At 33.7% G+C, this 15,583-nt stretch overlaps 1 protein-coding gene across 6 annotated transcripts in view; it reads right to left on the bottom strand.

Annotated features, from left to right (window-relative positions):
- The window catches only part of AHI1 (Abelson helper integration site 1), a 92,525-nt gene that overhangs the window by 9,497 nt on the left and 67,445 nt on the right, over nucleotides 1–15,583 (bottom strand). For 4 of the 6 annotated variants that reach the window (XM_061990789.1, XM_061990785.1, XM_061990786.1 and 1 more), the window contains exons 20-23: nucleotides 14,817–14,875; nucleotides 9,403–9,468; nucleotides 6,945–7,107; nucleotides 5,378–5,478 (exon numbers count right to left, since the gene is read on the bottom strand). In XM_061990789.1, coding sequence (XP_061846773.1) covers nucleotides 5,378–5,478; nucleotides 6,945–7,107; nucleotides 9,403–9,468; nucleotides 14,817–14,875 — 389 coding nt within the window. Of the gene's footprint in view, nucleotides 1–5,351; nucleotides 5,479–6,944; nucleotides 7,108–9,402; nucleotides 9,469–14,816; nucleotides 14,876–15,583 lie in introns of all 6 variants that reach the window. The other 2 variants (XR_009818236.1, XM_061990790.1) reach the window with 2 other exon arrangements.

Here is a 15,583-nt window from a genome sequence, read left to right on the forward strand (position 1 = left end):
AATAAAGTAGAACTACACATGCTTAAGAGAAAAATTCAACTTGAACAGTACAAATTGTATTTTAAAGGGAGACTAGAATACTTAAAAACAAGAAAGTACAGAACTAAAAAGCTGAAATACATTAACATCAGGGAACTTTAACGAAAATGGTACATTCCTTGTAGATGGAACCATAGTAACATTTCTTTTAGTAGAAGGATTTCTTCAAGAATAATCCAAGTAATTACTATATCAAAAGTAGGATTTACAACGATGTTTCTACTTTGTAATGCCTATTCAACAGTTTATGTGGAAGACCACACAGCAGCTTTGCAGACTGCTTCTAGAAAAGCATAGTTTCTTTCAGCCCAGATGTCAATGCCTTTAGAAAGGGAGATCTGTAGGCACAAATGAAGCACAGAATTGTAAATATGGTTATAATGCATTCTAATACAAGTGAATATCAGATTTTGTTGGGATCTGCAACATCCCTGAACCTTGGAAATGAACACACTTCCTGACATGTTGAAAATCTTCAGCTCCATTCACTGCAAGAGTGTCATTGTATTAATTCTTTAATACTTCCCTCATTAGCATTACCACACCTTCCCAGTTACTCCTCTTCCTAAAACATGACCAGTCACTGAAGTGTTTCTCAGTAACCTGACAAAAGACACCATTACAGGAGGAAACACAAACAACACAAAATAAAAAATGAAAGAGTTTGGTGAAACTAATACAAACATTTCTAGCTAGTATTTTTTTTTTTGAGTAAGTTTTAAGTTTTCTGTGCTTTTTAAATTTTTAGATCTAATAAATAAATTCTGAGACCACAAAAACACCCCAAACGAAAGAGCTGAAGCCTAAAGGGAAAGCATCAATTGCTTGGCAGGTTAGTTTCAGACATGTTAGGCTAAGTATTCATAAAGTCTGACAATAATCTACTCTAGGGGAAGAAGAGTGAGAATATGAATTATTTATGTGAACAGTGATAATCCCAGCCTTTGTTTAAATATACATGGAATCAAGTTTTGATGATCTCTGGGCAGATTATCCAAATCGTGTAATAATAATGTAGTTCTTGAAGGTAAACCTTTTCTTTTCATGCTTATGTAAAAAAAAAAATATTTTTACACCTTAACATCATTTTTCAAACATAAACCATACTAGAAAGAATATTTTATTACATTTTTAACAGAACTTAAAAATTACTGTTTTGTTTTTGTCTATTATTTTTTCCCATTATGCTCACATAATATAGAACTGACTATCTAACATTCAGAATCCAATTAGATGCATTTTATGTACTGAGTGGTAGGCAATCTTAAATTAAAAAAACATACTCACAAGATTTTATAGACAGCAGAACATTTCCAGTAAAAAAAACCCACCTTATTAACTTTGAAATGTCTCTGATTTGCCAAAATTTGTCAAAATCCAAATTCCGTTTCTAACAGAAATCTATCTGAATTGCTGTTTTTTCTGCCTTCATCTAAGGAACTTGAAAAGTGCACATTTACTGGAGGTCTACATTTACAGGTCTGTCTATTTTTTGGGATTCTTTATCAGTGCAGTGAGAATTTCCCTCCATGAAATTTCTATTGGCAGTTTAGATATATGTTGTAATTAAAGATGATTGTGACCTAATTTTGTGGCTCAGGAGTTAAGTAACTCATAAGGCAGGAAAACAAGGTTTGCATAAAATCATTATGTTATGAATGCAAAGTTGATGGTAGAAAGCATTTTGAAAGCAGGTTCTTTGAACCACATATTTGAAAAAAATATTAGCAAAGAGGAATATTAGATCTTGAGTATTACACCCTCTTTGAATGTTAATGACTCCATTTTATTCATTCATCATAAAATTCTGATAATTAGTTAGATATGTATTTATAATATTTGCAGTTGGAAAACTATTTATAATTAGATTATCTGGTAGTCTCAGTAATTGAAGCCATAGTAGTATTCACGTTATGATGATTTTCAGAGTAACTGTGTTTTGAAGTCTTAACAGAGCTAAATATTCAAGTGTTCCTCAAAAAAACCCTAGAAAAAAACAATAGATATAGCTGACCTGGATATAACTATATATTTGGGAAGACATGCCTATGACCAAAACCCAAACATGAACAAAAAGCTCACTTATATTTTCCCGCTTGTGGTAATAATTTAAGCAACAAGTTAATAATTTGATAAATATTTTTAGGCTTTTTAAAAAGCTTCATTTTCTGCCTATTTTTTCTTCTGCTTAATTTTTTATTTTAAAAAAAATAAGCCATGGGGTATTAAAAAATGATTTTTCTTGTTCCCATGTAAAGTAAATCAGCATTTCTCTTCATTAGCTCTTTTACTGAATTAAAAATAAAGGAATAGGAAGAAAAGTTGCTGTGTCATTGCTGCAACACAGGAACTGCCATAACCGATCAGCCCCCTCAGTGGTCTTAGCAGTTTTGTCTCAGAAAGTATATGGTGTTGCCTAAAGACAAAGTACTGTAGAACTATCCTTCATTATGATAATAAGATGAATAAGAATTTGTTTCCTCTGCAGCTTTTGTAAAATCATTTCACTTCAAGGCATTGCAAGTCTTACACAGATATTTGAATCATCATTTGATTCAATTGATTATCTTGGTGATTTATAGAGTGCCTATGTAACTTAAAATAAATAATAACAATAATAATAATAAAAAAGCCACATTTGCGTTTCCCAGCCCTTCAGATGATCTGGTATCTCAGTCATTACCTCAGCTTAAAATGTGTAATTAAAAAAATTAATCCCTGAGTGCGTAAGTTTAATAGCATCTTGTAGCAGCTTGGTTCACCACCAGGTTAACTAAGCATGGCATAAACAAAGATTTCCTTCTACCAATATTAGATGTATTCCATTCTAGTCTAATGTTCCCTAATCTTGTTTGAAGGGAATAAAAAAGACTGCATAGTATTCACTGTTATTCAATGTTCATTGTTTACTCCATCATGTACTACTCTCTCTACTGTCCATTCTTTGCTGGTTTAATCTGGTAATTACATCCTCTTGTATAATTTTTTTTCCAGGACTTGTAGATATTACTTTTCTCTGGACTCGATGATTTTGTTGCCCTTGGATGCTGTGCGAGATAAAAAGCAACATATTTTCTTGATACTGTACACTTTATTCAGCATGTCTTATGAGTATCTGTATGTACTATACGGACAACTACAAAATTGCAGCTAATTACTGAATTGAATTGGCTGTGTATTTAAAGTGCCAGTAAAGAATATATCAATGAAATACCACTGTAACTAAAAAGTGCTACTAGTAATACAAAAATTATTGCTAGAAAAGTATGTCAAACATAGACACTTGGGAAAATACAGGTGATCAAAAGTAATCAAACCCTCTCACAAAGCTGAATAATAAATACAGGTTTTCAATCTTAGTAACATTAGTTAGTACATGTAAAATAATTTTGATCCAGTAAATCAACTAGATTCCTACTAGACTAAAAGAGAAAAAAAGATGTGGAAAAAAATAAACAGGTTTTTAATGACAGTAAGAATTTCAGCACTTCTCCCTTTTCTAATCTGAGTATGAGTGAAATTTGGCAAGTACAGCAATATAATCCCTCTGGGACACCTTCCTGGCCTCCAGCAGTGTAGACAACTGATAAAAGAAATCCTCATGCATTCCAGCAATATTGTATTTTTTTCCTATTTTTGTTCCAGTCTGTCTTTAAGGAATATCTGGAAGTGACTGCACCTTTAACTTTCTTGGACAATGGTTTGGCTATGAGTTTCTCAGCTATAAAAAGGTAAAAGATACTTCAGATTAATTATGACTACCTGATGTAGGGATTAATTCTTGTTAATTCAAGTACACTTAGGAATAAAACACTTGGTAATTTGATTTATAGCAGCTGGCTTCAACAAGATTGCCAACTGAGTAATCTGTATTCAATAATTTATTAAATGCTACTTCTCTCTATTCACCTATTCAAAACAAAGGCTACATAAAAAAATGTTACTGTAAGTAGCTTTCAGTTTTTTAACTTTGAACATTGCAATATATATTATACAGCAAAGATTAGATAAATCAGGTGGAAAAAACCCCACCCTGTAACTAAGTAACACAGCATAAGTTTGCAGTCTTGCAAACCTTGACACAAAATGTTGGATTAAATTTTAGAAAAGTACATGGAAAAGTCAAGTCACTTATGAAGTATTTATGTTAGTACCACTCGAATGACTGAATAGCTGGAAAACACACTTAAGAAGGACACAAACATTTTGAAATTAAAAAAATTAAAATCTTAAATTCTAACATTTATCAAACTAATTTCTATTTTTTTTTCTTATGAAGTAACCCAATGTTTTAAAACAACCATCAGTCTTACTTCACAGAAGGGGAACGCAAGCTAAGCAAAATTTCTAATCTTTTTGTGGAGAAGTGAGAGTCATTTGGCCTGCTTTGCACCTCAGCTGTATCTCTAAAGGTCTGAAAAAAAGTAAAATAAAAATCAAGCTCCTATTTTTGCCCTTGGCTAAATCTTGGCTCCTGCTTCTTTGCTCTTCTGTATATCCTCTATTCTAACTGCTAACTAAAAAAAAAAAAAAATCACAGAAACAAGAATGTCTCTGCATAAAATACGTATGTTTACATATGTAAACAACATAATGCCATATGCAGTTGCAACCCAATATAAGTATAGAGTGGCAGTGAAGAGATGTTAGATATATTCAAACCAAAAATAATTCTTTCCTTTGCACCTTGGAACTATGATGTCTCTATAGTCCACTCTTGATCAACCGCCTGGATGGGCAGAGTCACTCATTCATGAGGCTATCAGAAACATCCACTGACAAGCAAGAATGTTTAGATGCAACATATCTCCTGATCTCTTGGCTTTATGATCACATTATATTCCTTTAATTAGGCTATTATTACACAGATTGAAAAACAGTTGAGAGCACAACATCACAGCTCCTTCCTAAGCAACCTGACCATTAAGAAAATTTCATAGTAGAAAATCTGAAGAGTCTGTGGCAGTGCCTATTCCAATAATGACAGTTAAATACATGAAATTATGTCAGGTTTTGACAAATTCATGTTGTTTCTTGAACCGTTATTTAGGCCAAGTAGCTGTACGAGATACTTCTGTAAACCTTGAAGTCAAAGGGAGATTTACCACTCATTGCAATGGTGCAAAAGTAGGCAGAATAATTAATTACCACATGATTCAACAATTGGTTCCACATGAGACAAACATTAGACATCTGAAAATCTATTTGCTTGCCTGGAATGAGGCCTACATGTAAGATATTTTTCCAAAAAAAAGATAAAAAAATGAATACAGTTCACCTGGCACACTAAGACATACTCCACCACTACTTACAGAATCCTTCCTTCTCAAATTACTACCTTACGTAGTGTTGGAGAACCTTCCTCTGCTTCTGTTGGTCCTTCGAGTAGGAGAGGAGTAGAATCTGGTACTAAGCCTGAAGCTTGTTCTTCATATACTTCTGAAAACAGGATCCACAATTCACAATTATGACAGCCGTAAAAGAATTACAAAAGTATCTATTTTATGTAAACAACCACGACATTATGATCTAGTCAAAACCAAGATGTGAACAGAAACAGGTGAGAAATGTTTGAAGCCAAACTTTGTATGAGAATTTATCAAAATTTGATCATTAACTTTTATTTATACTAGGAAGCTTAGATTTAAGTGTGATTTATATAGGTAACTATATAAGATAAAACCCAACAAACATTTACATGACTAAGAACAAAGTCCATACTGACAGCAGTGCAGCTGACACTTATCAAATATACCATATGCACTTCTTTTGATTCAATAATAAGATGGTCACTAACTGAAATAACAAATTACACACCAGGGTATTTTTTTCAGAGATGAACAAGTGCTTCAAAAAGTTTATTTTGTTTTTTTAAGGACAACAAGCCTGAAGACTCTTCCTACAGACTGCTCTCTGGATTATTTTGCAAGGAAGAAAGGAAGGAGAAAATGTACAGAATGGGCAACGGGAAGACAAGGGGGAAAGGTAGGAGTTAAGTTAATTTTGATTACTATAATCAAGTTAGAACAGTGCTATGTATAAATTTTTTTTTCAGGAAAGAGGCATAAATACTAGACTTCACTTGAAAGACAGAGGGAAGAACTAGAAAATGGGAGGACACATCTTGAGAAATGTTGGGTTAAAAGATTTCTAAACATCAGTATAACTGATAGCTTGATAGTTTAGGAAGGCAAATGAATTTCTTATAGCACGCATTATGTCCATAAGCTGAATTAACAACTGATAGGATATAGAGAATCTATACACCAGTTGACTCGGGATGCTTACTACAGTTTTTGTTGAGATTCACTTAGGTTTGTCTGTGTTAGTTTAATCAAGATTGTTTTAATGACAATGACTTGACCACAAATTCAATGGTCAGATGTGAGATTTAATCATTTCTGTTAATTTCAAATTTAAAATTTCTAGCTTTTAAATTATGCTGAAATCCACTTTTTTTTGGAACTGAGTATTCTCCATGAGAGGAGTGAGAAAATCAAGACTTTTTACAAAAGTAGCTGGTTAGATATAACAGAGATTGCCTAAGAAAAACCTTAGATGTCTGTAAAATACTTTGATGTGTCCTAAAACATTGCAAAGGCAGGGTATGAACCAGGTGGCTATATGCAAGAAGAGACAAGGAATTAATCCAGTTGACTGATAATTAAGCCAGTACTATATAAGTTGGAATGCTGAAGTGCCAATACCTTCCTAAGTCAGGTATACCAAACCACTTAGCAAGTTGATAAGTTTATACAATTTCTGCATCATGATAAGTCATCATTATGCTATTTGTGTGCTACATAAATTCATGTCTTCAGAACAACAAGCTCTACAGCATAGTAAAATCTTGGACCATCAGTTAAACCCACACCAGTATACCAGGAAGACGGCAGTAAACTTACTTTCACTAGCCACATAATTAGCTGGAAAATAGCCTTGCTGTCCATTTGCTAGGCTGCCAAACCACCAGTTATCATTATCTTTGTATAACACTTGGATAATGTCACTGCGATGGATGGTTAGCTCATCTGATCGATGCGCTGTGTAGTCATAAAGAGCCACTACCTAAAAGAGAGATAAGAGCACCACAGCTTTATCACAACCATGCCACAGAGAAAAAAGCGCAACATTCACTTCCTCTTGCAGAAAAGCAGCTGAAACCAAAGCTGCACTTTGGTAAAAGCTGAGGCTGTCTCAAGTTTTGCTAATGGGATCAGGGGTGGTGGGAAAGCAGCAGGAGAGGCAAGATAAAGGACTGTGGGATTGTAGAAATGGTTAAGAACATTCAATTCACTAAGATTAGCTTCAAAACAGCAGCTGTTAGTTTTATAAGCAATTTACTTGTGAAGCAAAAGGAAAAAAAAACCCACTTCACACATTCACTTTCTCAGAATTGTTACACCACCTTCAGATCCCATTCTGTGTGCTCTCATGAAGCATGTGTTTGAATAAATACTTCAACAGTATGACAGTTTTACCAAAGAAAAATTTAGTCCAAAAATATAATTGCCAAGTTTTGCTTTGATCACTGCACTTTTTATTTGTTTGCAAATAAGGATTTACATATACAATTTTAAAAATATCTGCCAAAACTACATTTATATTCCACTTCACATAATAAATCAATTTCCAGTGAAATATAGTGCATTTATACCTTTCTAGGAAAAAAGTACTGTGCATACTACACAGAATACATTACCAGAAGCCTGCTTTCTACCCAGAATATGAACAAGTATAACTTCTTATTTATTTCCTATGTCCCATGAACAAAAGCCTATACCAAAAAACTCAGGGCAGAAAAAACTCAAAAGAGAATAAGTGAACTAGAAGAATAAGGGAACTGCACACTTCCTACATCATAAGAGCAAAAATTATGGCCTATTTTACCCAAAAAACACTGATTCCCTACATATAATCTTCATTTTGGATTCCCCTACAAAATTGTAAGAGATCAGAGAAACAGATCATTAAGAGTGATAGGAGGTTATTAGGGACTGAAATAGAGAGCAAATTTGTTATGAAGATAGTGACTTGGAGAACAAAACTTCCTTTTTTAATACATTTTTAATCTAATGCATTTAAATCCTAAGACTGATGAACTGTGCAGTGCTGTTTGTATTTGTATTTCTCTTTTGAGTAAGATCACTTTTGAGTTACATGTGCAAAAATATATCCAGCGTCACTTGTACTTTCATAGTTCCATGTCACCAATTAAACAGATTAAATCAATTATGAATGAGAAAAGATGGAAATTATTCTACCATTGCAAATTCTATGTGGTAATTTGAGTTGGTCAGAACTAAAGAATTAGTATCAGTATAGTTCTCAGTAGATGGGAAATTTATCTAAATATGCATTCAGTAATCCTGAACTAACATTAAAAAGCTAAACAACTAAATAACCTTTACCATAACTCTCCTCACTGCATTAGGAAAGCTAATACAGTAATCACAGGTGATGTTGGCAATATAGCAATGAGAAATATAGAACAGAACTAAACCAAAACACACTAACGACCACCACAGAGAAACTGCACAGAACTGGAAGACGTATGATCATGTCCAGTAAGGGATGCTCTAACTAACAGTGCCCATTACAGTTAAGTGCCAAGGGTTTCCTTAGAAATAACACCATGAAAATCATGAGGTCATTCAAGGTAAGGAAAAAAAAGAAAAAGAATATAACACTGCTTACTTGTTAGCATGAAAAACAATAAAAAGCAGTGCAACAAATACTTCCTTTTGCAGTGTTTTTGTAAGAAAAGTTCTAGTGTGAATGTTTTGGTTTTTGGAATAAATTACAGAAATTCAGTAACATGGAAACACTGCCAACAAACAGTTCAAAGCAATCAAGCAAGTCCCACTGTCTGTCTCCCAAAAATAAAAAAAAATTAAAATACCGATGTGTTCTGTAATTCAATTGGTTTGACAGGCCTGGTAATTGAAACAAAATGTGAAAATTGCCATTATATTCTCTGGAGACATATGCTCAGAAAATGACCATAAGCAGACACAAGAAATGCACCTCAGGACCAAAGAATAACGCAAATCAGTTAGAATTATGCTCAAAGCAATGCAATTTCTTCTGATGTGACATTCAGACATTTCTACGAGGATTCAAATTCAAGTAAAAAAGACAAATTACACTCATCAAAAATTTACAAAATTATTTTTCAAGAGCCATATAAGCAAATCAGTAAAATGGTTATGCTGGTTTTAACAATGTTTGTAAGAGTTACAAAATCTACAGTAGCAACATAAACCCTTGGGATCATGCTAAACAGCAAGTATATACTTTCCAAGAGCACAGACACTGTGTAACAGGTACAGAAGATACTGAAAAAGATTACATAATACTTACTGTCTCTCGCCTGAGTGGACAACTGCTTTCTCTTCCCACTCCCAGTGCAGTCAGGCAGTCATCACTCTAGAAGAAGAAACTGTTTTTAAAACTTTAAGTATTTTGACACAGTATAATTTTGAGTATTTTCATGCCTACTGAAAACCAGTAAGAATTATTTGTACTTTTTTCTTAAACAAATAAAAAGCAGAAGTGATGTTAAGCAACACAGAGTAAAATTGGCAATGTAGATATTTAGAAAAAGATACTAAGTTTTTCAAGTATGTACACTGCACTAAAGGCAACATGAAGGAAAACAGAGGATTGATGACTATGCATTCTAAGCTTGTTTGCATTGCAAATGCTACGGTAGATGTTTGAGAAGTTGTTGCAGTGAACTTTACCTCTGAGCCTGTATTCAAAAGATGTCACTTTCATATAATGGAGGGTCTTAGTAATCAATATTTTCAATTTCATTCTAATTGTTCTACCTTTATTCCTTACTCTTTAGACTTCCAATAAAGTTAAAAGAAGAGCAGGTACATAGTGCAGTATGAGATATGCCTGTATCTAAAACATTTTATGTCATCCAATAGAATTCTTCAGTTGAAAGAAGATTTAAACCCAGACAAAACTTAAGAATTAGCAGAGGAACAATGAATTAGAACAAAGAAAGAGGCAGAAGTCCTTTGGTGTTACTTTTTTCAATGGTCTATATTCACAAAGGGGAAACCAGTTTCTCCTACATTTTGTGTGTGTCAAAGGATACAAACTACAATACGTAATAGAAATACTACACAGCAATTAAAGCATTTTAGAAGAGAGGAGTCAAATGTGAGCTTTTTAAAGTAAACATTTCCACCCACAACAAATTGTACTATACTATAAACAATATTTAAATTTGGGAATATCTAATACCTATATCTATACCTTTTTCATATTTTACAGCCCCTCCTTTAACTGACTTTTTCATTGATTCCTTTCTTTTGTCTTGCTTTTTAAAAACATACATGTAAAATGTATTGCTGCTTTTATTTTCTGCTGAGGTTTTTGTTTTTCTTTTTTAAAAAATTACAATGATCTAGGAATATCATTGCTATAACCCTCAGCAGAATGAACAGCATTCTTCAAACCGAGATTCTTGTCCTAAATGTTGTTTTCCTAACTTAGCTAGGCTTATTCCCTACAGGAAAGAAATCACTGACTACCCTGAACACAGATGTTCTATGCAGTCTCCAGACTGTTTCATAGCTGTTACGGTCATTATAGACACACACAATACATACAGATGAACACAGTATAAAAGTGAACAGTTGCACTCTGTTCTTATCATCTACCAGACCATCTAAGCCTACCACCTAAACGGTTCTGAATACATATGTACATAGAGGGGGATAAAAAAGTAAAACTCTCTAATTTGATAAACAAATTTTGAACAAACATTGGTGGAGCTACAGTTCAAAGTACATGGCCTGTTCAGTGGTCTACCAGTAGTTAACGTTGCCTTACAGGTTTCAGCTGATTCTCATTTTCCATTCCCAAAATTAATAAAACTTTGCAGGCAATGTGCTTAGCCTGAGGGAAGGGAGTGCCTCCTGTTGCTCAAAAATGATTCATCAGAATTATTAGCAGTATTATTTAGGTATCTAGTCCAGGTACTCATATTGCCCCATTATTGTGTCTCAATCTGTCTGTCTCTTTAATAAAGTATTTATGCACTCTCAAACATTCAATGTAAGAAGAGCTTGAAGAGAGTGAGCTGTTTGGAAATAACAAGCTAAAATCCATGAATCATACTGAGACTATGTTGAATGTTCTCAGACACTGCATTTAACTTTTCAGGCAACGACAATCCAAAAAGTTTCCTATTAAAGAGATACTCTGAGTATGTCACAGGCCACACACACATCCTACCTCCAGTGGGACACAGGAATTGCCACAGCTGTCTACCACAAATGTAGCTACTCAAGGCAGAAGAGATGCCTCTGGCATACAACACCATTTCTCAAATAGTGCCAAACACCAGTTACACTGCAAGTAATACCCAGCAAAAACTACTGGCCTTTCAGTTTAGAAACAATGTTTTCGTATCTTGTGTCACAGAATCACAGAATGGTAGGGGTTGGAAGAGACCTCTGAAGATCATCTAGTCCAACGTCCCTGCTAAAGAAGATCTTGTGTCACAAGATTAAGCTACATTTTCAGGATTCCAAAGCAGTGACAGACATCCTGAAATGTAATATTATACTAAGAATGGTGTATTTGTAATGTCTCTTTTTTTTTTTTTTTTAAATGCAACATGGAAACTAGTGAATCCTTCTTGTTGCATTGGAAAAGACGCAGGGCTATAGTTATGTTCTGAGGAGTGGTCTTTTTGGGAGGCAGACCAGACGATCTGTGAGAAACAAGAACAAAATGCTGGCTGAAAAAGCTCTCCATTTCACACCGAGTTTGGCTGAACATAGTTGTTACAAGTTTTCAGTGTAAGGAACATCCTCAGAAGATGATAAATAGATCCAACAATTGATGTGGAGTTCTATATCATGGAGCATCACGCTGGTTTACTCACAACTACCACTTAAGTTAGCCTTGGTATTTCTTACACAAAAGCAAACAAAAAATGTTTTATGGCATTAATGGCATGAGAGCATGGCAAGTAAGAGTAACTTATAAATAAACTGTTGTATTGAGTGCCACTGATTCCGGATATTAGCACTAATTAAAATATTTACGTCTTCTTTTTAACGGAACAGTTTCATCACTGTTTGTGGTAGTGGAGGCTTTGCTTTTATTCCTGCAGATATAGAGCAGCCAACAGGATCTGTTGTCAAACAGCATTCTTTCCCTTAGGAGAAGCAGCTCTGACTGAAGAGAAGTGATAAAGTTATCACTGCCTTTTCTGTAAAAATTTGAGCATTTAATTTCTATTATTGAACAAAAATATTGCACATTTCAAAGAAAAAAAAATGCAAAAACGTAAAGTCTACCAGTGGTTTCATATGCTTCTTCCTTACATGTAAATACAATCTTCACTGTAACAGAATAAACTTACCGATTAAGTCTCACTTCTAATTAGTCATAAACTCTTAATAAGGACACTTGGCAAATAAACTTTTCTAAGATTAATCTTAGTCAGACACTACACATACTAGAGTAAATCAATGTGTGTGCATACAGGGCCAAAGCCACTTGCCTTCCCTTTCTTTTTACAGTGACAAACTCAGTGACACGAAGAAGGATAAACCTTTATTTCCTGGATGATGCACAATGCCACTGCCTCTCTCCATTCCACCTCCCTATACCTGCTGTCAGAATGGAAGAGAAACTGTGAGTGTTACTCGTGCAAACACCACAATAAAGACACAGGGAATGAGTGTTAAAGCTTCTCTTGTTCATTCAGCAAATCTGTGCCTCAGTGTGCAATAGCTTAGGTTCTGAGGGTCTTACATTTGTGAGTTATTTTTGTTTTGTCTTACTGTGTGTGGGGTTTTTTATTTGGTTGGTTTTTTGTTATTTTATTTTTAGAAGAAAAAATGAGAAATGAACTTACAGTGCTCAAGAAACCCGCCACTGGCTTAAAAGTGAGAAAATATTTAAAACATTTTAAAATTTTACAAATTGAATTTGGGCTTCTACAGTTGCTTAATTATTTTTCCTTATGAGTCCTAGGGTAAGAAATTTGCTTAGTCCTCTCCTTCTCTAAGAATGTCATAAAATGTCAGCTCAGAATATCTAACTGTACAAATTTAGGGATAGTGAAGTAAGAGGATAGTATTAATAACTAAATTATAATAATTCTAAAAGTAGTAATTGCTAAGAATAATGTACTCTCCTTTAGTCTTAATTAATCTATCTGCAGATGCTGTAAAGCTATGTCCTTAGGCTTCAGATAACGACAATTCTTATTTGACTACAGTCCTTAAATATTTAGTGAGCATGGGAATCTATAATCTGCCTAGATGAAAAAACCAAAAACTGTGCCAGGCTGCACTTCGCCAAAACCTGCAATGTGCACACAGAAAACAGAAATGCAAAACCAGCTGCTGCAGTAAAGGCTACCAGGATTAAAAAAAAAGAAAAAAATACAGAAAGATGAGAAAAAAAGGGAAAAGAGATCAATTCAGAAGCATGCAAAATACTTCAGCTCATGAAATTATTCAAAAGCTCTTCAACTACTCTGCTGTTTATAATATTTACTACCTTCTTGATAATAATTATTCCATTTATCTGCACTTGTAACATATATATTACTGCATTTATTAGAGAAAAGTTTCAAGATGTTAATTTAACCTTTTCAGAAAGAAGCATTTTAAATTGTTTAGTATTTTCCAAAACAATTGATCCTGTAAATATTTATAGAGCTTGCTGTGACAGTGAATATGAAATACTGAATATTTTATACTTTCTCCTGAAAATTATGTATTGATGGCTAAAAAACTGAAAATGTGAAAACAAGAACCATTTAGCCACTAAAAAATAGCAATCCAAAACCATACTTTCAAAATTTCTTGGTGAATCCCATTTATTTTATGAGCCTTCCACAACTTAATAAATAACAGTCTATTAAATAAGATAGGTAAAAAAAAAAGTAAATGAACCTGAACTAAAACCCTCCAAATCAAACTGTAAAACAGGTATAAATAAGCCAAGTTAATTTATGTCAATTTCTAAGATTTTTCTGAAAAATTACAATTAGCATGCAGTTAAGATGGAATATTAAATCACGGCATACTGTCCATGGCTGCAGGAGGACTAACATCTCCAGTACAACAGGACCAGCTTTCATGAGCCAAACATACGTTCAGTATTCAGAAGCATCACTTGTTCTTCTGTTGTATGTTCATGTTTTGTGTTTAATGGAGGTTTACTGTGTGCAGTTGGAATTAATGGCATTTACACATTTAGTTGGATTTTTTATTATGGTGATCAAAAGACCAGAAATAAAGAAAAGAAAAATTACTGTAAGTTTCCAATCAATATTTAAAGGATAAGCAATTAAATAAAGATTGGAGAGTTGTGATTTTACTTGTTACAAAAAGGTGGAATGTGAGCAAACAATGAAAACACTATGCTATAAATCAGATTAAATTTCAACTTACTGCCCCAGCTCTTATCTCCCTACTTACCAATGCCTGTATTCTTAGTAATAAGAAAAAACACAAGACTGTGATTATAGTTTATTTATTTCTAAACAACAAAAAGATAATAATGAAAAAATACAAAGCTTTCAATTTGCAGATATCTGATCTCACTACCAGCTGGCTGCAGCAAAAGCTTATTTGCCCACGTAGACAATTGCTTGAAGATACCTCTTTTGCGAATGAAGGCAAGATAAAAAAACCCCTCACCCTCTCTACAATGAGAACTTGTGAATAATGACATTTTATAGTTAAACATCAATTTAAAAAAAAAAATGCAAAGATAGAATTCCTTACCGTCTGTAGTCTACCCAATAGTGTTCGGCTAAGAGGATTTCCTACTGGGCTGAAACACCCTGTGAAAAGAAAAGGCTGTGAATTTTCTGCTTGTTATCCTTTTCCATCGAATAAACCATTTTATTTTAAAATCATTATGTTAGCAGGATATGTTTGACAAGATTCTAATGAAAAGCAGCAGCATCTTTCAGTCACAACTATGCATCCTTCAGTCAGGAACAGTTGGAGGGTTTATTTAACTAACAGACCTGACACAAGGTTAACTAATCCAATATTTCCATTCAAATGATTTGGGAAATAGCTCAAGCTATGTCCACATGCCACCTCGTGCTCAAAGCTGACACTATTATCTAGGCTGTATTGCTTTTCTCTTCATTGAATTTCTGAGTAATGCATACAAAGTTTTCCAACAGAAATGATCACAAAAACTCTCAAAGGAATTACTTCCTTATTTTATCTAAAAGAATAACTATGCCTATTCAGTACTTCCCTTTGATCATCTGAGTTCCTATCACAACACATCTTGCTGTTTATTTTATTCAGTCTCTACATAGCGCATTTGAACAAGTACTTGTAAATTCTTTTCTTTTCAAACTATTATGTTAACTACTAAGCTCAGGAAAATCCTTTCATCATCTATGGATTTATCTTTTTCTTATTGGTCTCCTCAGATGTATACTTAAGAAAACATCTTAAAAAGAAATGATACAAAAATCGGAAAATTGTTGAACATGACAGTGAAAAATGCTACCGCTTTGTAGAACAGT

This window comes from Colius striatus, chromosome 2, assembly GCF_028858725.1.
Source record: "Colius striatus isolate bColStr4 chromosome 2, bColStr4.1.hap1, whole genome shotgun sequence".
Classification (NCBI taxonomy): domain Eukaryota; kingdom Metazoa; phylum Chordata; class Aves; order Coliiformes; family Coliidae; genus Colius; species Colius striatus.